Source organism: Chelonia mydas, chromosome 10, assembly GCF_015237465.2.
Source record: "Chelonia mydas isolate rCheMyd1 chromosome 10, rCheMyd1.pri.v2, whole genome shotgun sequence".
Classification (NCBI taxonomy): domain Eukaryota; kingdom Metazoa; phylum Chordata; order Testudines; family Cheloniidae; genus Chelonia; species Chelonia mydas.
Genome location: NC_051250.2, coordinates 43388856 through 43412946, shown reverse-complemented (window position 1 = coordinate 43412946; position 24091 = coordinate 43388856). Strand labels below are relative to the sequence as shown.

General features: G+C 41.3%; 1 protein-coding gene across 21 annotated transcripts in view; it reads right to left on the bottom strand.

Moving 5' to 3' along the window:
- The window catches only part of MYO9A (myosin IXA), a 457919-nt gene that overhangs the window by 80510 nt on the left and 353318 nt on the right, over nt 1–24091 (bottom strand). For 11 of the 21 annotated variants that reach the window (XM_043524478.1, XM_043524480.1, XM_043524488.1 and 8 more), the window contains 2 exons: nt 23768–23963; nt 5696–5771 (listed from right to left, as the gene is read on the bottom strand). In XM_043524478.1, coding sequence (XP_043380413.1) covers nt 5696–5771; nt 23768–23963 — 272 coding nt within the window. Of the gene's footprint in view, nt 1–5695; nt 5772–17049; nt 17170–23767; nt 23964–24091 lie in introns of all 21 variants that reach the window. The other 10 variants (XM_043524473.1, XM_043524485.1, XM_043524477.1 and 7 more) reach the window with 1 other exon arrangement.

Genomic DNA, 24091 nt, shown 5'->3' with positions numbered 1-24091 from the left:
CCTAAGCAGAGCAAGGACCTTGTGTGAGGGTCATTGTTAGAAATCATCCCCACACACAACGGACAGTTTTGAACCCTGGTGAGGACATCACCAGGGAAAATAACTAACGCGAATACTAAGGATACTATCTATATACAACTAGAACAATTAAGTCAAAGCTAAAGGATTGTGAGGTTAAGCAACACACAGAGCTCCAACTCCAGCCATGGGCGGGAAGAAGGAACAGAGGGGAGGTGGTGCTACCTCAAATAGCCAGGGAAGGGCTATGGTCATGATGTGCAAGTGCCATCACTGCTAGGCAAAATTCTCCAGCTCCATTGTGCTGGGTGTGCACACACCTACGTGGAATACGTGGCTAAATCTACTCAAAGAAGAAACTAAAATTTCCTGGGGGGTTTTTAAAAGATTTTACGGGAATTTTAATACTCTGTACTTATATTTTCTAGGGTGAAAACATATTAACAATAGCATAAATAGCAGCAACCTCTGTCAATTGGGGGTTAATGATTTCACAGAGCAAAACAGACCGTTCTAAAAGAGTGATCTACAGCTGTTCTTTTCACATTTCTTAAACCATTAATGAACATAAAACAGTTTCTGTTGAACTGAAAATAAAGCCACCCTGACAGACTTTGGTTAGTGATATCATGTTTTTAATTATTTAGTGGCTGCTTCAGGCTGTTTTCAGATATGCTGCCTTGTCTCTGCTTTAGTGAAGCCGTTTTCCCTCTAGCTGCCATAGTACTCCTAGAAACCACAAAACCACTTCTTTGGAGGAGAGCTGAAGGATGTGGATTCATCAGAGAGCTCCTCTGTAGCTACTTCTTGCATGATGTCATTGCTTAGACTTGCATTCAAAATGTCTCCGGCTACACTGCAGGGCTCAATCCATATGGTAACACACTGTACTTAAGAGGAAACTCCTGGTTTTAATTTAACTCCAGAAAAATGTTTAATGGCTCAGACATTAAGTATCAGAAAGCACTGACATGAGAATCTGAAGGGAAGAATAACTGTTTTAAGTTTGTACATCTTAGTTAAAAATAGATTTCTAATTAATCATGTTACACTCCTCCCTCCCCCCCGAGTACAGTGTTTGATTTATTATAGTGTTTGGTGGATCATTATCTTTATTTTTGTAGACAGTTTTGTATGTGGTAATTGTTAAAATTACATTAAAAACCTGTACAACTTAATTAAAATTTATATTATTAATGAAATAATAGATATTTGTCTTCAACATAAAATCAACCACTGTGAGTGATATTAAAATCAAATGCATATTTAGGCTTGGAAGAATTCTATTTTTATTTCCATTCATAAGTGGGACAGATAATACCAATGTTTATTTTTAAGCAAAAAGAAAAGGAGTACTTGTGGCACCTTAGAGACTAACCAATTTATTTGAGCATGAGCTTTCGTGAGCTACAGCTCACTTCATCCGATGAAGTGAGCTGTAGCTCATGAAAGCTCATGCTCAAAGTGAGCTGTAGCTCACGAAAGCTCATGCTCAAATAAATTGGTTAGTCTCTAAGGTGCCACAAGTACTCCTTTTCTTTTTGCGAATACAGACTAACACGGCTGTTACTCTGAAACCTATTTTTAAGCAGTTTTTTTATTTTAATCTATTTAAATTTTCACAGTTTGGGAAATTATGGGGATGGGCAAACAATTATTTAATGAGAGTAGACACTGAGATTCAGAAAGATAAAGCTTTATAAACTTCTAAAACAAATTGTCAGCATCACATCAAAATACAAAAGTAAATATCCTTACACCCAGTTTTTAATATGCATTCACTAGTACATTTGTAATGAGCCTAATTCAAAAATCTAAATACTAAGATTTTGACTTTAATAAAAGTGGCTTTTTTCCTACTTTGCCTATCTGAAAATTTTCATAATTATACATGAACATATTTTTGTCAGTCTGTGTGTGTATGGTGAAATTGACATTTATTGATAATTACCAGTAAAAATGTAATCCTTCCAAGCCTACGCATATTCAGTCATTGCATTTTGGATTTAAACACCTTATGAGATGTTGAAGGGTGTTTTGTTTTGTTTTTCACTTTTGGGGTTATGGGGGACAGAAAATATTTAATGGCTCAGTAGTTTACTATGTATTGTGGAACCACAGATTGTGACTACTTAAGACACAGTACTGGGATAGAGAAGCATGAACTAGTTAGGATACCTTGAATAAATGCATTCTTGGCCGGTCACTGAACAAATTCCAGCACAGTTAATAAAGCAATACTAGGACTCTTACAGGCAGCTTTGTTACTCAGTGATGAAAAAGGACTTGTCTTCACTATGGGGGTAAGCCGACCTAAGTTACACTACTCCAGCTACTGGTTGACGTAGCTTAGTTCGACTTACCCCGGTGTCTTCATGGCACTGAGTCAACGGGAGACGTCTCCAGTCGACTTCCCTTATTCTTCTCAGAGAGCTGGAGTACCAGGGTCAATCGGAGAGCACTCTGCTATCGATTTAGTGGGTCTTCACTAGACCCACTAAATTTATCCCTGCTGCATCAATTGCAGCAGTGTCAATCTCCCCATAGTGGAGATCAGCCCACAACCTTTGTGGATAAGGGAAAGAAGAAAAGTGGGATGACAGTAAGATAGTCACTACCCCTTTTATCTTTGAAGTCTTGGGTTGAAATGTCATTTAGGACAAATGGGAAAGGTTCAATGGTCTCTCAGTGGGGCTCTTTTCAAACTCCCACACATTCTGGTATGGCTGACAGTTTTTGCTCATGACTGGAGTAACTGAGGGTGGTGCAGGTCAAGCTTCAGATGTACTGGTAAAACTGTAAGTGCAGAGCCAGATTCACCACTTACACTATTTATAGCCAATGACACCAGCCTCTACATTAACGGCCAGATTCTGGCACCCTTGTTTACACTGAATAGTACGTTACTCCTCTTAAAATGTCATTGACTTCAAAAGACAAGGGGGAGAGACTTAAGTAGCCTTGCATTCTGAAGGATTCCAGAGCCCTGGGTAAAGGATCACTCAACCATCAATGAAATGTCATCACCTCTGACCTGTAACATAGTTGCTGTTTCACAAGAGCTTATGGTGGCAAGTGGAGAATAAACACTACAGGTGCGGAGGAAAATGGAACCTTTTTGTATTAGCTGGTTCAGTGCCAAGTGAAAAGATGGAACATTTTTTGATCAGCTCCAACCCTAACAATACTGCAAAATTGATTTTGAAACAAATGCAAAACCTGAGTGAACTATGCTAGGATAACATCTTCTGTAAGGTTTCTCCTGACATCAGGTTTTTTAGCAGAGTGTTTGTTTGGTTCCGGGATGAAGGTGACATTTGTTATGCGTTTTAAAAATTATTATTATTTATTAAATAAAGTTAGAGAAAATATTCAGGCATTCAAAAGTTTACATGTTCCACCAAGTCTGATGTGTTTCACTTTAATTTTTCTAAGCTTTAGCTCTTATCCTGATATCCTGGGTTCTTTCACTTTCAGGGAATTTATCTGCTGTTTTGTTTTGATCCAAATAAATGCAGTTGAGCATATGACTGCAAGTAGCAAAGAACAATAAGGTCCATCTTTTTTGTTCCCTCTGCTCCTCTGATGGAAAAGTAGGGATTCCAGTGCAATTACACCGCACACACAATTACACATCATGACTGGAGTTAAACTGGTTAGAGCGGGATCAGTTATAGTACTAGTAGGAAAGGTTAAGGAAATAAAACGTCTACTATAGAGACATCCATTGCTTTCGCTTCACACAACAGAGTGGGATTACTTTTCAAGAACAGAAGCTAGAGTTGGGTAGAATGCTGTAACTGAAAATGTATCTACTCTGTAACCTCTAGTGAAATTGTGCCTGGAGGAGCACACAGTGACTTTGCAGACCTCTTCCTTTTCTCACCCCAGGAATGGCATTGCTTCTCATGGGAAAGGCCTCGGCCGCCCCAACAAGACAGTGCTAGCTCTAAGGTTAAGTATCACTGATACACCTTTTGATCTAATTGAAGAACGCAGTTTTGTGGGAACAATGTTGTTCTTTGGTACATCAAAAATAAACTCATTCATCTTCAGATTCTTTAAGTCTGTTTCAACAGAACTTCAGGGCCTTCCTGATATTAAAAAAGTCATGCTACCTCAACTTTATCAGAGGAAAAGAGCACTGGGATGGGAGAATATTATATGTTTAAAGGGACACTTTACACAGATTGATAGGGAGGTTTACAAAGAGTCCACAACACTAGAGAAAAGATCCCGGGTCTCACTATAACTGTGCTTGGGGCAGGCCAGAAGGAAAAATAGTGGCTTCAGATCACACTGATTCCTCCTGATCTTGGTTTGTCCTGGTGCCGGTCCAGTTCGCCGGTGAAACAAAGGAATTCAGGGCTGCTATAAATTACACTCAGCTGCCCACAACCCCAAGTAGTTGTTTCAGCAGCTGAAGACTGCTGGAGCACCCTAGCCATACCCCTATGCCAAGGGCCAGGAGCAGGGGTGAAGTAGAGTAGCCCCTAGGCAAGGGGAATCCTGAGGGGTCTGGTTAAGCAGGTTTCCTGACACATTTGCATCACTGGAATAGAGCAGCTGGAGTACAGAGGAGGCCTAGATCTGTCTTCAAGGTAGGAGCAGTCTGTTTAACAGGAGACTTAGTTCTGAATATGGGCCAGAAAAACTGTTTGGAAAGGGGTGCTGGCCTCTTATGTACCCCTTACTGGCTCCTGAGGTGTAGTAGACCTGACACCCTGCATGAGCTATGTCCTCACTGAAACCTTGATGGAAAAATCCAGGATTGAACTGTAAGGATGTTTTATAATCTTAAAGAATCTCTCTAACACCAGAAAGAAAAGGAGTACTTGTGGCACCTTAGAGACTGACCAATTTATTTGAGCATAAGCTTTCGTGAGCTACAGCTCACTTTATGACTTAGCCACTCCAATGAAGTGAGCTGTAGCTCACGAAAGCTTATGCTCAACTAAATTGGTTAGTCTCTAAGGTGCCACAAGTACTCCTTTTCTTTTTGCGAATACAGACTAACATGGCTGCTACTCTGAAATCTAACACCAGAAGTAGAATTACTTCAGACCCAGACCTGTAATATGAGAGAGATGTAGATGACCTGTATTTTAAGAGGGTTTCAATCATTAGTGATATCTTCATTTTAGCAGTTAGGATTCCTTTGACATTACCTGAACAAATGTATCTGCAAACATATCTGCAAATATTTGAAACTCAACACTACAACCCTCCACAATTCTTTGGGAGCACAAACCAAAGTGTGCTATGGGACCTTCTTCCTATCACATCATAGATGCATAGTTCTGTGTATTATAAAACACGCAAGTACTTTTTTTTGTCCAAAGAAGAACTGTGGATGAATTCTGACCTCTATACCTATGAGAAACACACTTATGTGAATGTTAAGGGTGGACAACCTTGACTATTCCCCTATAATATTACTTCAGTTTATAGCACACGCCTCCTTATAAATCAACTTCTAAAATCCTTGCCACTTCAATTACAGGATTCGGTTTCTGAGTTGGATATGATTATGTGACAAGGGCAAAATCAAGAACGAACCAAGGGCAAAAGACAAAGTTACCCTGGGAGAAACATTCACAGGATGGTTCTGCAACAGAACAAAAAAATTCTCCCCTCTGAAATGATCTTTACCTGCTAATGTGAAGAGTAGACTTACCGCTGGGTTTTCTCATTGATGGTGTTAACTCCCTGAAGATCTGAAAGGGGCGTTCTTGGGCTTTTCCGGGTAATACCTATGGAAGCATATCAACAAGAGTTTTTACACCCCTCTTCACAAGGAGAAAATTAGAGCAGCAACAGCTTTTTGTTGGCTGCAAATGAAAAAGAGCAATATGTATTTGTCATGGCACATGCTGGGTATACAAAGTAAGGGGTTTATGAAGGAGCCATGGCTGCTGAAATATCAACTGACTACTAACGTCTATCATGTTCTTTGACAAGGAGACATAACTTACTAGCAATTCTGCTCGCTCTAGTCTGCCTCTTCCCCCAGCACCCGCCAATACAGCATGTGAACAATTTGTCAATGGTGTACTTTCCACTATTAGAAAGCAAGATGGGAGGAAAACTACCAATCAGTCACGACGGATATAAAGATATCAGTTTACCTGCTTCCTGTCAGTCAAAACACTTCAAAGCAGTAACATGAAAAATATAGAAATATAATAGTCAATCACTCCATCAAGAAGGGAATTGGTTGGGATAGAGAGAGAGAAATAGCTAGATTACTACAATTACCAATAATTGTTTCTTCTTGTATGCCACTGCTTCTTCCCCTGCCTAACAAATGAATATACACTGACATAGTAAGCAGTATGCTGTTGGGGGTAATCTTATCTTCTGCCAAAATGGAATCCTCTGAAACTTATAGGTTCAATTTTCAAGGCCTGATAAATGTGTGAGGAGAGTATGTTGTAACAGCTTTGTAGATTTTAATGGCAGATGGTTCAGCTGTGTCTGCCCAAGAAGTGGAAATGTTTTGGGTGCAACGAAATTAACAGAAATAAAGGAAAGATATAACTGTTTGCAGGCAATGAAACATTGTTTGTATCCATCCAGCAACTGATATTTAGAGAATTTACAACCTTTTCATCTGATCATGAAAACAAGTAATTTCTTAGCTGTCTAAAATCTTGTGTGAACCAAGAAATTTTTTAGAATACACGTAACATCCAGCAAGTGTATATTCCTTTGCCCTGAATTCTCCAAAATGATGGGGAGGGGAATGGGAAACTCTAGGAAAAAAGGAAGTCTAAACTGTCTTTTGTAATAAAACATAGGAGGAAATGCAACACTACCTTCTCTTAAAAAAAAAAGAGTTAGTCTGGGGTCAGTGGAATGAAGTCTCATACTCCCTGGCTGGCCGAGATAACAATCATACTAAATATGTCCTCTTAAAAGGTGAGCATGTGGAAGGAATACTTCTCCAATGAGAGAGAGGGGGAAACTTGTTAAAACCTGTAGGAGCATACCACATTCGAGGCCAGTTAGGGAAGCCTGTATAGCTTTTACTTTGGGCTTTGCAAAAGAAACGACCTAAGTAAAAAGCTCTGAGATCCTACCTCACAGATCCTGTTGGAGCCAATACAGCTATGCTAAAAGAGTTCTGGGACCCTCAAGGGGCTCACTTGGAAGTTCTAATTAAAGCCAACCCATAGACATTTTAAAACGTACTGACGTGTAACAATGTCCTCCTGTAATCCTCTTGGAACACTTTTTTTTTTTTTTAAACAATCCAAATCTGATTGAGAGTCTTCGAAGTCGATAGCTTCCAGCGTTCCTCAAAACAGGTCACAACCGCGCTGGTGCACCCCACTCTCAGATACGTTCAGCCTCTCAGTTTGAGACTGTCAGAATTGGCAAAGTGGGGACTTTGATGGAACATATCCAGCCACTCTGGATGCATGCAAAACTGTCCTGCAGTTAGGTCTACAGGTTGAGAACAACGATCACCTCAGACACTAATTTTTGTCTACTCCCAGAGTTTTCACAGAATCAAGTGAATAAAAGGAAAAAGGAGACGACACTGTCCCCAAATTCCTTCCTCATGTCCCACAAAACATATCATCTCTAATTCCTCTTGGATTGAATGTCTGGAAGGAAAAGCATGAGAGAGAGACCTTCTGGGACAAAAGAAAGTCCTATGATAAAATGAAGAGATCAGCTAGGTTGGCAGGGGTGGAAGGTTTGTATAATTTTTGGTGGTGCCCAGAACGGGTCCAAGTCCTGCCCCGCCCTGCACCCCCACCTGCCTTGTAGCCGATATATTTTTTTTGTAATGTAAAAATGGACTGGGAACAGTAAGTGTTTAACAGTTTCCCTATATTGCACAGTGTGTGTGTGTGTGTTTCTGTGTGGGGGGAAACGAGGGCTCTGGGGTGGGGCCGGGGATGAGGGGTTTGGGGTGTGGGAGGGGCTCAGGGCTAGGGTAGGGGGTTGGGCTGTGGGGTGAGGCCAGGGACGAGGGGATTACGGTGCAGGAGGGGGCTCAGGGCTGGAGCAGAAGGTTGGGGTGCAGGGGGGGTGAAGGCTCTGGGGATGAGGAGTTTGGGTTAAGGCCAGCAAGGGAGCGCAGCGTAGAGCTGCAGGGCAGCCGCCCAGGGCGCAGGCAGGGGCACTCCGGGGGGGATGCACCGGGGTGGCAGGAGGGGCCGGGGGATGCTCCGGGGGAGGCGCGCAGGATGGCAGGCAGGGCCGGGGGATGCTCCGGGGGGAGGCGCGCAGGGTGGCAGGCGGGGCCGGGGGATGCTCCGGGGGGAGGCGCGCAGGGTGGCAGGCGGGGCCAGGGGAGAGACCCAGCCCCGAACATTGGTGGAGCCAGGCCCCCAGCCCCTGAATTTGCTGGAGCACGGGGGCACCACCATATAACTCACTGCCCCTGTAGGGTGGTGCTGGTCAAAAGAAAAACTTCCACTTACAAACTGATGTACAGCCAAAAGGGTCAGATCTGGGATGTTTGGGGGGCATTTTCAGGTTTCAGAAAGCTGCATATTGGCTTTCGTCAGATCTTCTCGAAAGAGTTTAATTCCTGTGAAGAAGAAAGTGGCCAACTTGATTTTTACATGTGGTTTGGTATTCCATCAAAGACACTGATGCTGTCAATGCCATTTACTGCACTGCAAATCAGGAACTATCACGTGATGTCTCCCAAAAGACAGGAAGTGAACTGGGTGGAGACTAAAAATGTGCAGATACTGATTTAGGTCAGTGGCTACCTATTTGGGAATCTTCTCAGATCTACGTTCTGTGCGTGGGCACAAAACCAGAATGGGTAGCCAGTTTGCAAGCCCCTTAGATAGCTAAATCAGCCCTCTTGTTAGTGCAGCTTATGTGTAACCCAAGGAAACACAACAATGTTCATAAGGAGGGCAAAGAGAGAACATGGATGGAAGTGTTAACTTTGATGACTCACCTGAAGAGAAACAAAGTGAGTGAGGTAATAGCCTTTTTGGACGAACTTCTGTGGGATAGTCAATCTCCAAAGCAGGGGGGAAACTGCAGGAAACTGGTTGATTGCTGCCCTCATCTGAAGTGTCAAACTGCTTCTTAGAAGAAAGGTCTGACTGAGTAGAAGAAGGGATGAGCAGTCCTCATTTTTGCTGTTTGACTCATCTCTTGAAGGACTCCTGAGGCCTGGGGAAGGTGTGCTGATAGCATAGGAATGGCCCAAATATTTGAGCAGTTTGTATTCTACAAAATAGTCTTTTCATTGAGGCACATAGATTCTCAGAGACCCAGGGTTGCTCTGGAGAGAGAAGTCCTTATGCTCACTGAAGACCTTGGGTCCTTCAAAAGGGAGATCCTCCACCATGTTCTGTACTTCTCCAGGAAGACCCAAGGACTGGAGCCAGGATGCTGTCCTCATGACCACTGGTGTGACCATGGATCTGGAGGCTGTGTCAGCAGAATCTAGGGCAGGTTGGTGGGAGGTTTTTGGAACTAACTTGGTCTCTGTGATGATGAACTGAAACTTCTCTCTCTGGTCTTGTGTGAGATGTTCAGTTAAGTGTGTAAATGTTGAGTATGTGGTAAAGATGTATTTTGCCATCAAGGCCTTTTAATTTGCAATAAGAAATTGAAGAGCAGCTGATGAGTAGCTGTTTCTGCCCAATAAGTCCAGCCTCTTGGATTCCTTGTCTATTGAAGAGGGTCTAGATCAAGTCTGATGGCTCCTTTCAATGGCTGCACCCACCATTAAGGAATTAGAGATAGGATGGGAAAAAAGTGGTCCATTCCCTTTGGCAGGATGTAGTACTTTTTATTAGATCTCTTACAGGGTGGGTGGCATTGTGGCCAGTGTTTGCCACAGTTTATGTGCAGGGATAGCAATGCCTCTTTACTGGGTAAAGCAATTTTTTCTTTTGGATTGATATTCAAACTGTCCACCAAAGAATGTTGTGACTCTTGGAGTTCCTCTAGTGGGATCTGGAGAAAGTTTATCAGCCTCTTCATGAGGTTCCGGAATGTCTTGAAATCATCAGCATAGGAGGGTGGTAGGCATTATCATCTGGAGATGAAGTGGACTTAACTGAAGGAGGTGAGATCTCCTCAGGTTGAGGTTCTGGCTCCTACTGTGCATTGCCCAGTACCGAAGAAGGGCAGAGTACTGGGGGACGGACAATTGGTGACACTGAATGGGACGATACCTGTAATATCTTCTTGGTATCATATAGAACTGGTCACCAAAATGGCCCCCGGGGTTCCCAGTAATCACTCTGAGGAGGAGAACTGGGGAAGGGTCCACAATGATAGTGCTAGTCTCTGTGGTGCCCGGTAGGTTCTCTAAGGTCTGCCTCGTTAAAAAACTCATGGGAGCTTGATGGTATGGTACAGAAATGGATTCTCATACCCAGAACTCAGAGTCCAATAAATCATCTTGGGAGCTAAGCTGAGATGCCCCAAGTAACATGGCTGGTGCTGCCACCTGAAGGCTTAGGCAGGTGTTGGCTTGCAGCTGTCTGGATGGTACCAGTGCAGAGGCTCTGATAAATCTCCATAGCAATGGAGATTCAGGCTCATCCAAAATGATGAGATCCTCAGAAGACAAAAATCTGGAAGGAGCCAGAGGGCTCTTGTTGTCTATAGTCGAGGCTTGGGTTGGTACTGGAGTTGGAACTGTGGACTAGTGAGATGGAGACTACTGCAGTACTGAGCTGGATGCAGGGTCCTGTCTTACTTCAGAGCTAGGGTAAGAAACCTGTACTGAGGGATGTATGCCGTGAGCGATCAGGTGATGCTGCTGCAGTAGGTGTCCTGGAAAAGGGCTTATCAATACAAGGCTCTTTACTTGATACCAATGCCTCAGTACCAGACTCAGTTGCAGCCTCTACGGCAGTGCTACTCAAAGTGGTGGTTCGAGCCATCGGCTGCTGGTCTGCGTGCACATTGGAAAAAAAATTGCCGGTCCCCCACATCAGATAGCTTGAGAAGCACTGGTCTATGGTACCCTTTAAGGGATGTGAGGTCTCCGGAGAGACCTTTTCATCTTTTCTCTGGTCGGGGAGGAATGCTTTCTTCTCTTTGATGTCTTTGTCTCCGTGGTGCAGATAATGCTGGACAGGTGACTGAAGCAGCCTGTGATGTTGAGGCCAATGTACCGGTGGAAGGACAGGATGGGAAGTGGACCCTTCCAGAGCTAGAGCATATTCCATTAACAGGTGTTTTGGTCTAATGTCCCTATCTTCTTTGGACCTACCCTTAAACTCCAGATAGATCTTACACTTTGAGGGGATGTGGGAGTCCCCCAGACACCACAGACAACTTGAATGTCTGACAGTGGGGAAAAGACCTGTGGCAGGTCTGGCAGGACTTAAACCCTGAGGTCTTAGGCAAAACAGATTGTGCTCCAGCACAAAGGTCGAGTAGGGGGGGAAGCCCCACTCCAGGAGCACAAATATCATGCTAAATGAAATATAGTGAAAATAAAATAAAGGTAAAGTACATAATTGAGAAATTAAAAACTTTCATGAGGTCAAAGACAGGTGGGAAGCTGAATACAGCTAACTGCAAAAGACTCCTTCCCAAGCCACAGGCAGGCTGAAAAGTAACTAAGTGGCAGTAGGCTCACGCCTCCTATATCCACTTATTTGGAGCATGAGGTGTTACTTCATATAGGCATGAGCCTGCAAGCACTACTTTGTAGTCTGTGATCGTTAGCGAATGGGCGAACACACGTCCCATGTGGAGCACCCACAGGGGCATATATTCAGGGGGAAAAGGCTATTACCTCATCCACCTTGTCGCTCTCATACCCTGGGACCACACGGCTACAACAACACTGCAACCACCTGAAAAGACCCTGTTTCACTGCAGCTCTGGGAACAGTCAAATGCCAGCCCACTTTTTCCCCATTCCTTTTGGTCAAACCCAACATGACAGAATGGAGGAGACATTTATTTAGTGCACTCCCAAAAGCATTATTCTCAGTATGGCATTTAGATTCAGAGAGGTGAGGAGATTGGGGAATTCAGCTACTATGAGAGACAGGAAGTTACCCTCTGGCTCAGGGTCCCCCTTTTCAGAATTGAGGTTGATGTACAGATACACAGCCTCCTTCCAGGAGGGGATTCCCCAGAGATAGAAGTGGCTGTCCAGTTCCTGTCTGAGATTGCAGGGCTTGGGCCCAGAGGTTTCTTTTTAGTAAATCCACTTGTAGTGGGGCTCCACAGGGTTAAAGAACACGGACTGGAAGACAGAATGAACAGTTCCAGTTGTGCCATGGGAAGCAAACTCTGCAGATTCTCCCCATAAAGAAACACGAGAAAGAGTGATTTCCGGGGCAAGGGAGATCTAGCTCCATTCCCTTAGAGCAGGAATCAGAGATGCAGGGTTCCCCTGGCAGTGCTCCAGAAGGCCTCAGATTCACAAGTTCCTGCCTACAGGACCTCATCTTGCTCCAACCAGACTAAGTGCAAGGGCCTAAATTGTAGCTATTATCAGTAGTGATATGTGGAATAAGCCTCTTCAGCATAAGGCAAAGAAAACATGTCACACTGTAGCTTGTCTTGCTGTGAAATGGGTAGGGGATGGAAAGCAATGATAGATCAGCATCGGAGAACTGCAACTTTGCATGGATGCTCAGCAACAGCAACTTCCTCCTAAGAAACGGAGCTCTGGTTCTCGCTTCCAGAGCAAACGCAAGATCTGAGAGGCAGGCAAAGGGGAGGGAATTCTGCCAGAGGCCTTCAAACACACACACACCAACATCTGGGACACAGAGCCTTCCTCGACTTTTTTTCTTCTCTCTTGAGGTTCTTACGTCTCACTTCTGCAGAGAAGGGCTGGAAGAGACAGAGCTGGAAGACAACCCAGGCATTTATGCCTTGCTTCCAGTACGAAATGATAGGAGACATTGGAAATGGGTGGACTGGTACTTTTATAATAGAACATGATACAGAGGTCTTTTTCTCTCCCAGATTCCTGTTACGTGACTGAATCCTATTGTCTAACAAGGTGTTTACATGTAGGATACTGGAAAAAGGGATGCAGTACAAATGGCCTTTTAAATCAATTATGAGTGCACCTCACCCTTTTCCTGTAGTTATCTTTATTCTATGTTGGCCATTGACTGCAACACGTTCCTAAATATCCAAAGATGTTTACAGATTTACTATGATTTTACATTGTCCAAAACTGACAAGGAACTACCAATAAAATAACTGCCCAGTAGATGGAAATTTGCCTAAGGTCAGTGTCAACCTGCAGGGCAGCAGGCTGCGTATGTTACCATGTTTACAGTACTGAAGGCCCACAGATCAACTTTAAATTATTTATTGACTTTATTAATTAAGCGGATAATATCTTGATGTCCACTGACTCGGTTCTGACTTGATGTATGGCATAAAGGTCTTGATTTCCCCCCATAAACACATGGAGAAAATCTTTAATCTATTATATTTCATTTTGGTTGGAATCTTTCATAACCAGTGGGTCTCTTTTGAACAGTGACCTTTCATTGGAATACTGATTTTGTTCTTTTTAGTGACTTGTTTATCCTATGACTGCAGTGTGAACTTAAAATGAGAATGATAAGATTACAATCACCAGAAATGTAATATCCACAGGAGGGGAATATTTTATGAGATGCTGAAATTATTAAGATAAGATTGTACCAAAATATTGCTGTAGCTTGGTCTTACATAAATCAGGAAAAGAAACATTTTTATTCCAGGATCAACTTAAAACTACACTGGAGCTTATATAATAGGTGTATATAACACTAGTAAGTGTCAGGTACTCCAGGCAGTCTATTAATTCAAAGATTTGTCACTTGCAACTGTAAAAATAAATTACATATGAGATGAGTGCAAGCTGAGTTAAGAAATGACTGCTGCAGTAATTCATTAAAAACTTGTCTACATATTACCAGATGAAGAGCAAATGCTTAAAGAGCTCTACATCCCCTCCAAACACTAGGTAAAGCTGAAGTCTTAATGCAGTGCTGTTTCTACTGTGGGGGGAACTGAGAGGCTTTTGGGAACAAAGGGTAGTTATTTTTAATTTAACCCCTCTTGATTTGCTTGTGCTCCCATCCCCCTGCCACCAAATACTCTGACAAAGGAAAATTTATTCATGAATTGTATAAACAATTACTCTCCAAACAAAGGATCAGGAACTTGGGTGCTTCTCCATTTACAGGGTAGATGCAGACTGAACAGCTAAGCTAAACTGTGGTCATAAATATGACTATTCTCTAAAACTCTCTTCCCTCTAAGAGCTCGTTTCCCGGAGTTCAACGTTAGTCCTTTCAAGGGCTAGACTGATTTGTCTAACTGGTCTTTTCTATGTCTAATGTCTACACTTTTATGATTTTGGGAAGAATTGTGGACAATATACTTTCTACCCACTATATAGGAACATTAACCAACAGAGCTCCTGCCTTTGACTCAGACAGCTAAGCCCAGTGCATGTCACACTGTGCAATAATTTTTGTTACATAATTCCCGTTAAAACAGAGCATGAAGCCCTATTATTAATTGTGCTTAACTTGTTAAGACATTGAAGCATCCCTGCTTTTCTGTTATGGAATACTGACAAAATAACACAAATGTACTAGGTATAATCACTGAAGTGATTAAGTAACCAATGAAAAGGTGACCATTAGTAACTTGGCCAAATAGCTAGAACAGTAAGTGATATTACCACCCTACGGGAATTTGGATTCACTAACTAATCCACTGGTTACATAACGTTTTTAATTTACACTTGTGATTGGAACTGATGCTTACATTTCAAAACAAAGACATTTCTACCAAACGATCTATTTTTCAGAAATCGAGAGGATGTAACTTTATTCAACTTCCAGGAAAAGCCAAGTCCAAGTAGTACCATTGGTGAGCATATAGGCTCTTCTAAAACTTGGGAATACATACCTCAAGGCTAGCAACTGAATGAATCCAGCAAAATTTAACTCCCAAGCATCAAATAATTAAATGGGTTTGGACTCTACCTATTTTAAAGAAAAAGTTTTAGGAACTGACCAATGGCAGCACACACCGTAGAGGGAAATGCAAGAGACCAGAATACAGAAGCAGCTAACCTGCATGAACTACAGTACTTGTTTGCCAGACCATCTGCTCTTGGCCAAGTCATAAAATAGCAGCAACTGTAACAGAGATCCCATGTTCCACCTTCTCAACCAAAGATGGATTTCTCACAGGGAAAAGGCTGACAAGGCTTTGCCAGTGGCAAGAGTGAATTTAAGTTTAACACTGTTGGGCTTGACCATAATAAACTTACATTTTTTTTTTACACTGAATTATAGGACATAGTTAAAAAATATTCTGTGCTGTATGGGTTTCCCTCCCCGTTTTTTAACAAACCATAAACAATCTGTTCATATAGCTAAACTAACTTGAAAATCTTAAACTGGATTCCAATTGCTTTACTTACACTAGAAATAAACTATTAGGTGCTAACTATTGAGAGCTATATAATTATCTGTAAGTGTCGCTTAGAAGTATATTGACTGCGAAATTCTAGAGGCTATGTCTATAGTAGACTTTTTCTTAAGATTTCCCATTGGTGGAAATATTGGAAAATTAAGGAAACTAGTCTAGTGTAGACAAGGCCTCCGTTAAGAATGAAAACCTTTCCTTAACTTTCCCAGTGCTAGACATTGCAGGGAGCACATGGAATAAGTCTGTTAAGAGACTTCTAAAGACAAGCACATCTTTCTGAAGTGCTAACAAAATGTACTGTACTTACCATGCATATTTCTACAATGTGGAAACAAGCCTTTTGATGTTCTGCTTAGGCACATCTTACAGGAGTTTTAAAGTCTATGTTTTAGATGGAAAGTGTGCCTTTATTAAGACTCGTTTACAGTAATGCTCCATCTCTGTAAACTTTATTTATACAAAATGAAGAAGGAATACGATGGCCCAAGACTTAAGCCTTCTGTAAATATAGACACCAAAAATATTTAATTTTTTTAATTCACCTATAAAGCTTGATCACCTCTCCACAGGCAACAAGGCAAAACTTGATATTACACTCTATTGCATGTTCCTTTTTTCAAGGGCTTGCAACTGTATGCGCATCTGAACTTTAAAGTGAAATGATATATAGAGCAGTTTAAAGAGTGAACTAGTATTGGGGCATCTTGCGGCAGGCCCTTTACATTGTTATAACACTGAATCTCCATGCGCTATTCTTTGTGCCAGGTGATGTTATGTTCCATGCTGCCGGACTCCCTTCTCCTCCTACAATAGGAGTCCAGCCATAGTAATTAGTAACACAGGCAGAAATGCCTGTTTGTTCATGCAGGACTAGTTTATTATGTAACAAACAGAGGCGTAAGGACAAGGAAATGGAGACCAAGTGCATCTCTGCCCACCCGTTCTGTAAAGGGGTCTTCTAGCATAACAATTCCTCACATTTAAATGAAAGCCTTTGAAAAGACAGGCACTTTCTCTAAACAGAGTTATTTTTAAAGTATGACATATAAATAAAGCTGTAATAAAAAAAGAAAGGGACTGAATCCTGAAGAAAGCTTGAAGTAAAATACTAGCTATATTAACTCAAACTAGAAGTATTCCTACTGGTTCTGAAGTTCTCTAAACTTGCTTTAGGTGTGATTACTTTTTTTTTTTTTTAAGTGATTTTAGTAACACTAAAAATTAATGGCATGAAAAGTGTTACTAACTTCAGAATACTGTCTTATTTAGGAGAGCAACCTGTGAAGCCATTAGCAAAATGGTTCCACGTATAATTAAACAAACATGGACATATACTGGATTTTTTTTGTACAACTCATTAACAAGAACAAGAGAGCCAGCGAGTCTATTCCAGACCTCTGTAGAACAAAACCATAGCTAAGAATTTCTAGCAGGAAAGGGCTAAAATCCTTTCCTTAAGGTATCCGGCAATTGCTTATGATGCTCTCAGTGGGCTGCACTGGAAGTTTCTTTGCATGTTTCTTTTTCCCCTTGCTACCCAGAATGCTCCTGGTTTCCATTTCCTGATGTGTGAGTGTCATGTCAGAGAGGATGGTGGGATATGGAGCCTTACTGTACTTCTCCTCCTTGCATCTCTGCAGGATCTCTAAGCTCCTCTGATGGACTGGGTGATGTAGAAAGCTAAAACTATCCACACTTTTCAAAACCGCACATGGCACTGCATCATCATGCCCTTGGGAAGCAAAATAAAAACAAAAAATGGAGAGAAGAGAAAGATTATATAAGCAGAAATCAGGAGAGAGTAAAGAACAATGCTGCCAACTGCCCATGTGATACAAGAATTGTTCAAAAGTCGCACTTTCTTTCTGTTTATGGACCACAACTAGACTATTTGCAGCAGTTATGAAAATGTATAGCACTGACAAGGTTAACTTCAGTTCCCTCATGACACGGTATCATGACATATCACACACAGTCATTGAAATAATTCTCTCAGTCCAGAGTCCAAGGACACTGCAAATGTACCTACCCACATCTCTGCAGGCATCCACTCAGTTACACATTTCGTTGTACTCTGACTGAGGGTGGGGGTTGATTTGCACGGTGACTATACAGTTATTTCTTGTGAACTGAATAGTATATAAATTCCAGCACTTTGATTGGCCAGAGCACAATCATCTGGATAATCACTGCAAGGTAACCTTTAAAAAGAAGTGATTATGCAAATCTCTACTTTTATTAGCTACAGTACGATAAATCCTTCTGCTTCAGTTCAGCTGAGGTTGGCTACTGATTTCAGAACTCCTCACCCATATGTTCACAAACACGGCCACCACAAATTCTGACCTGCTACACACACTTATACCCCTAGGTTATCCAGATATTTGCAATTTAAATTGAAACAGGAATTACTCTACATAGGGAAGAGGAGAGGGGGTACGCTTAGCCTTCCTTCGGGCTGAGAAATGGGGAGATTTCAGACATACTGAGTTTACGTGGCAGACAGAATCTGGGAGTTGGTGTCAGAAGTTACGGTGGACATCTGTGTGTGGGCATACAGTATGTTCTCTGATAATTGCGTAATAAATGTAACCTGGAATAAAAGTTATACAGGTATTACGTTGTAAACAGGAAGCTCCCTCCAGTTACCATCTAAATGGCTGAGCAAAAGGGAATTACTGTGGGATAGGTCATGCTTCCATTTGAGGAGTAATGAGACACTGAAGTTACCATATATCAGCATGATATATTATGCCTACCATTCAAGGCTGATGCTTTAAACTATCAGCAAAGACTGATCTGAACACTTTAGAGGAACACTGTCAACTATTGTTTTTCTAATGTTAGTAACACCATTTTTGTACTGCCCATTTGGAAGCCTGAAGACCAATTTTTTTTTACCACCATTTTTGCCTTTTTCTATTCAGCAAACATTCATTTTCTTCTTTTTTGGTTTATAGCATTGCTAATTCAATAAAAGTCAGAATGGCTTTCTTTTGCTTGCTTCACTGCTTGCAAACCAGCATCATCATTTATGTCAGCAGCAATGGGCACAGCACTGCGAATAGTGCTTGTTAGTTGAATACTATTGCAGAGCCAGCAGAGGGAGGATGAGAGTATAAAGTCAGAAACATAAATCCTTTATCAGGTTTATGTTCACATCCAACTTGCTCAAAACAGAGAAAACCAAAGAGGAAGCTGTGGATGACTGGCTTCCATCACTGGATTTGTGTAAGTCATCTCAAATCAGAGACTTTTCTTTTTAAATCTGTCAGCAATGAGGCGTTCATTATTATGTTTTATGTGGAATAAATTAATCTAGAGCAGTAGTTCTCAACGTATTTACCATTGTGGGCTGCATCCAATACTCCTCCTATGGCCCTGAGGATGTCACATGGGCCGCAGATGTGTGCTGATTGGGCCACAAGTGGCCCACGGGCCGCGAGTTGAGAACCACTGATCTAGAGGATGTTTGCCATCAGATTACAAAAAAAATCAGACAAATTTGCTTCCTAAAAACTTGACAATGTCCCTTTAATCAAGTTCATTTTCATTCAAGAAAATCAAACCCAAATGTGAGCTTTTCTTTTAGAATTTAACTTCAGTTTCTTGTTCTCCCACACAGAAAGCGCAATTATAAAACAAGTAATTGAAAGAGCTCCCCCCTCAACTATCGATATTTTACCCTGTCTGATATCTAAGTTTTTAATTTGAAAAGAGTTGGCAGCACTGTAAGAAACAGCTACTGGGCCAGAAGAGAAACATATCCAACAAAATTCAGACAGTTACATTGCTCTGCTTCTACATATCTCACAGTTATAAACACAACGTCACTAAAAGCTACACGACAAGAATATAATAAGTGCAGCAAGAAAAGAAAAGCTCCTAAAGGTAGCAGTGAAGACTATATTCATTTATCCAACACTAATTCTATTGAAAGCAGAACACAGAAGTGTTCACACTGCTTATGGAACCACTGGCACAAAGAAAGATAGATATAGAATGAAGGAAAGAAAAAAACAAACTGGGTTTTGGAAAGCCTACTACACATAGGGTTGAAAGTTTTGTATGGCTAGCATAACTCAAATAGGCCTTCAGACAGGGAAAAGGAAAGTGTATAGACTGTTGGCCTAAAAACACTGGAAAAAAAAAAAGCTCCAAAGAAAAAATGCAGCTTTTTCAGACATCCTTTAAAACTGCTTTGCAACTGTACCTTCTGATTGATCACAACAGGGTCAGATAGGGCTACCAGGGAGTTTATAAGGCCTTGTCTACACTAAAGGGAAGTCAATCTAAACTAGGGTGACCAGATATCCCAATAAAATCGGGACTATGCCAATTTTTAGGTCTTTGTCGGAACACCATTTGTCCCGATATTGCGGCTTTGGCCGCTCCAGCGTTTGTTTTGTTTTTGCTTCGTCAACTCCAGCCGCTTTTTTTGTGTGCTTCCCCCATGTGTCCCGATATTTTCTTCGTTTCATCTGGTTACCCTAATCTAAGCTATGCATTTGGGGGGAGGGATAGCTCAGTGGTTTGAGCATTGGCCTGCTAAACCCAGGGTTGTGAGTTCAATCCTTGAGGGGGCCATTTAGGGATCTGGGGCAAAAATTGGGGATTGGTCCTGCTTTGAGCAGGGGGTTGGACTGGATGACCTCCTGAGGTCCCTTCCAACCCTGATATTCTATGATTCTATGATCTGAGTTACGTGAATAGCGTAACTCAAATCAACCTAGCTTAGGTCTACTTACCGCAGGGGCCACACTACATGACGTCAACGGGAGACACTCTTCCGTCGACTCCCCTTACTCTTCTCCATCAAGTGGAGTACAGGAGTTGACAGGAGAGCAATCAGCGGTCGATTTAGCGGGTCTTCACTAGACCCGCTAAATTGGCCGCCGATGCATCAATCGCCACAGTGTTGATCCTCCGGTAAGTGTAGACAAACCTTAAGACACCTAGCCCTTTTTAACAATGTTTAAAACTTAGCAGTATGTGTGCTAGTGTGGAGGTGTTATTAGCTATTAATGTATGAGTGTGGGGGGGAGGGGTGTTATTAGCAAATCTTTATTATAGCATGAGTTCCAACTCCAGCTGCACCAGATGCATTCAGCTCATGCTAATTAAAACCTAGAAAGGGTTGGTTAAAAAAACCCCCAAAACATATGCAATCCTTAGCAATTCGTGCTATTTTATAGGATGACTATCAAGATAGGTAAACTTTAGGGCCTAAAATTTGAGTGGCTCCTTGAACAATTCTCAGAGAATAGTTGCTGTAGCTATGTTCATTAGATTATCAGATTGTGATTCTTGTGTGTTATGTCACATAGCAGCCGATAGGCACCAGCATCCGCTAATCAAGTATGCCTCAGAACAAAGTTCTCAATCTTCTGGGGCCTAATGTACAAAAGCCAATACCCGATGCCACACATTCAGTTATGCCTGTTCTAACACACAATGCCATTTGGGATACTTTTTTGAGACACCGACTGAGTTATGGAGAAGTTCAAGCTACACTGTAGCTAGAGTTGGATAATTGAATGGGAGGTGGGCACAGGGGATCATCATTAAGGAAGAAAGGGAAACCTAGAGTGCTAGTTACAAAAGCTTTGAATATCCGTACCATCATGTAAATCGGTCCCTAGGGACCAACACTAGTGGGTTCTCAAGGTGGCAGCCACAAAGCTTATGTAGTCTATCATTCTAAGGACTTTAAGTGGCCACCGTAACAGAGACACATGCCACTGACATGCTCTATACTGGAATAATTTTTAAAAGTTAATTTTTTAAAAAGAGAAAAACAGAACTTTGTTTTTAGAAAAGAAAACTTCTATGCATAAAAGTGTTCTTGGCAAAGGGAGATTTACTTCACATATGGAAGGAAAGACATTAATTAATTAGATCCTAGTGTTAGCAATTGTAAAAATGGGCACATGGATACTAGGCAACCACTCCCTCCCCAGAAAAGAACATTGACACTACAGTTTAACCATAGGGTCTAGCATCACTTCATATTAGGACAATGCCTATAGGCCCCAGCTGAGATAAGGGTCCCATAACATGCTGTCCCTATTTGCAATATATTTTTCTATTAGCAATAGTTACATACCTAAATAATGTAACTCCAAAAAAAATGGATAAAAATGTAAAATGCACTAACCCACATTATCATTTATTCTTCAAACTAACCATCTATTCAATATAAACTGAATAACTGGTGCTGCTTCTGCTGCCAGGTGAAAGTTCTTTGCTACCCTATGTAAGAAGTGATAGCAATGCTAGTGTATATTGGAGAATTTATTGACCACATATGTATGATAAGATAACGGATTGTGACTTTTCTCCACACAGATGCTTTAAACCACATCTTATTGTTAATACTGGAAATAATCTGGCTTTAGGTGAACTCTTTCTTTAAATCTGCTTTATTAAAAGGTGGCACATTTGTCATCATTATTTCTCAACTACTTCAGTCATTATTTGATAACATTTTTTAAATGTGTCCATTTGAAAAATTAAGATGCAAATGATTTTGGGCAGTCAAGGAATTTAAGGCTCACACTTGTCTTCTTGAGATCAGTGGAATTATTTTATCTGAAGAATAAATGTTACAAGGGACAAAACAAAATGGAGTGAGACATTTTTGAGTGATCGTGCAAAGGGCACAGGATGGATTAGACTATAGGACTGTATCCCGAAAGAGGTTAAGAAGCTGTTTCAAATGAAACCATATACTAATTAATCCTGATATAAGAAAAAAAATTAAAAATCCCAGAGTTGTCTGAAAACCTCACAGATTTTCTTTGATATATCTAATTTTAGCCAGTTGCTGATCCAATCTAAAAAGAGTGAGAAATCAGAAAGCTAACTGCTAGGGACACTAACATGGCAGATGTGATTACAGAAGACAGAGGGTGAAGTAGGGCTTGAAATTAGCAGGGCAGGGTTGGCAATAGCTCTTGCTGCCAGCGAGATAGCATTTTTATTTTTTTTCTTCCCTGGAGAGCACTCTATAGCCCAGCCAGCTATCCAGTTGGGATTTGTGAATCAGCAAGATTTAAAAAAGAAACAACAAACCACACCCCACAACATATGAGGGAAAGGCGGGAACATCTCTTCAAAGAACTAGATTTCTAGGGATTTTTCCCCCCTCCCCTAGCACAAGGTCTCAAGAAAGCTGCAGCTCTCATACAATGCGTAATGGGAGCTTTTCAAGTGAAACTTCTCTCCCCTCTACCTCCCAGCATTACAGTGGTCATCATGGAACTTTCACTATCTCAACCCCTGCACTGATATATAAGAAAAGTCTAAGGTTCATTTGTCAGAAGTGTCTTTTCAATTATTCTGTCTAGGGCTATCTTTTTCTCACTCTTCTGAACAGTTGAAGGCTGGTTTTGTTTCTTGCTATTCTTGGGATTTGACCCAAGGGTCTGATGGTATTCTCATTGAGCAGAGAAACTTATTCTAAATGGGTGGATTTTCATAATTATATGATTTTTCCTTGATTCTTTCACTCTATTAATGCAAATCTATTAACATTTCAAGCTAGAAATCAACAGAATGATTCTATACTTAATTTTAACTTTGTACTGACATTTCCCTGCTGATGTTCTAGCTTTGTCATGAATTTCAAGCCCTCTTGTGCCCGGAAATTAGTAATAATAGCTTGTACCTGTCGTTCAGGAATACCTTTATGCGGAGAAATGTTCTACAAGCACAGCCATGTATTGCCTGCCACAGCATGATGATGCACCATTACTTTCATTTAATTTACTGCCCTCCCTGTTCTGCATGAGGGCGAGTAGGTCGTTCTAGCTGACCGCACAGCTATGAACCTGTGCTAGACAGGAGAACACTCTCTCTTTCGGCTTAAAGGGTGAACAGTCTGAAAAATTACAGAGCAGAGTCCTATTTTCTGTGTTTTCAGACTTTATGCTAAAAGTGAAAGAACTATGAGTTAAAGAATCGAAGTATTCCCTTTTTTGCTTCATAATTTTAAGCTTCCATTTAAATCATGCACATTTCCATAAGAATAAATCCTACAGAAAAGGTAAAACAACATTAGAATGAAAATCCATCATCACAAATTGCTAAGGCTCCATTGCATTTGTTATTCAACATGTAAAGTAACACACTTTTCTTTACTCAAAAATCTAGCCATTCAATTCACCAGTTTTTGAACACATTATTAGGAAGAGGAGCATGTGTGTAAATTAGATAGGATAACATTTTAATCATACTGAAATCAGATGTCAGGGACATATCGTGTATGTATTATATATAGTTAAGATTCAAAGATGTACAGAGATGGGATGCCAATATCTGTTACTCACCAGTTTTCTTCTCCGTGTATCGTTTTCCAGCCTCCCTAAAACCAACCATCGCCCTGAAAAAAGCTCTGAGGACTGCCCAGCGGAACACAGCCACTGGATCAATCCCTATCATCCCACAGATAAAGGCATTCTTGCTGCTTCTTAGGAGAGCTACAATGTCCGGCCGCATATGATCTGTGTTTTTCTCCCGGAAATCCTAGCGAGAAAGACAAAAGGAGGGCTTGACTCTTCCTGTAATATGACAACTTTTTATTTATACTGTCCTCGCTGTTCTTCTGCATGTGATAGCTTTCAAAAGCAAGACAATTTACTGAAACGTCTCAG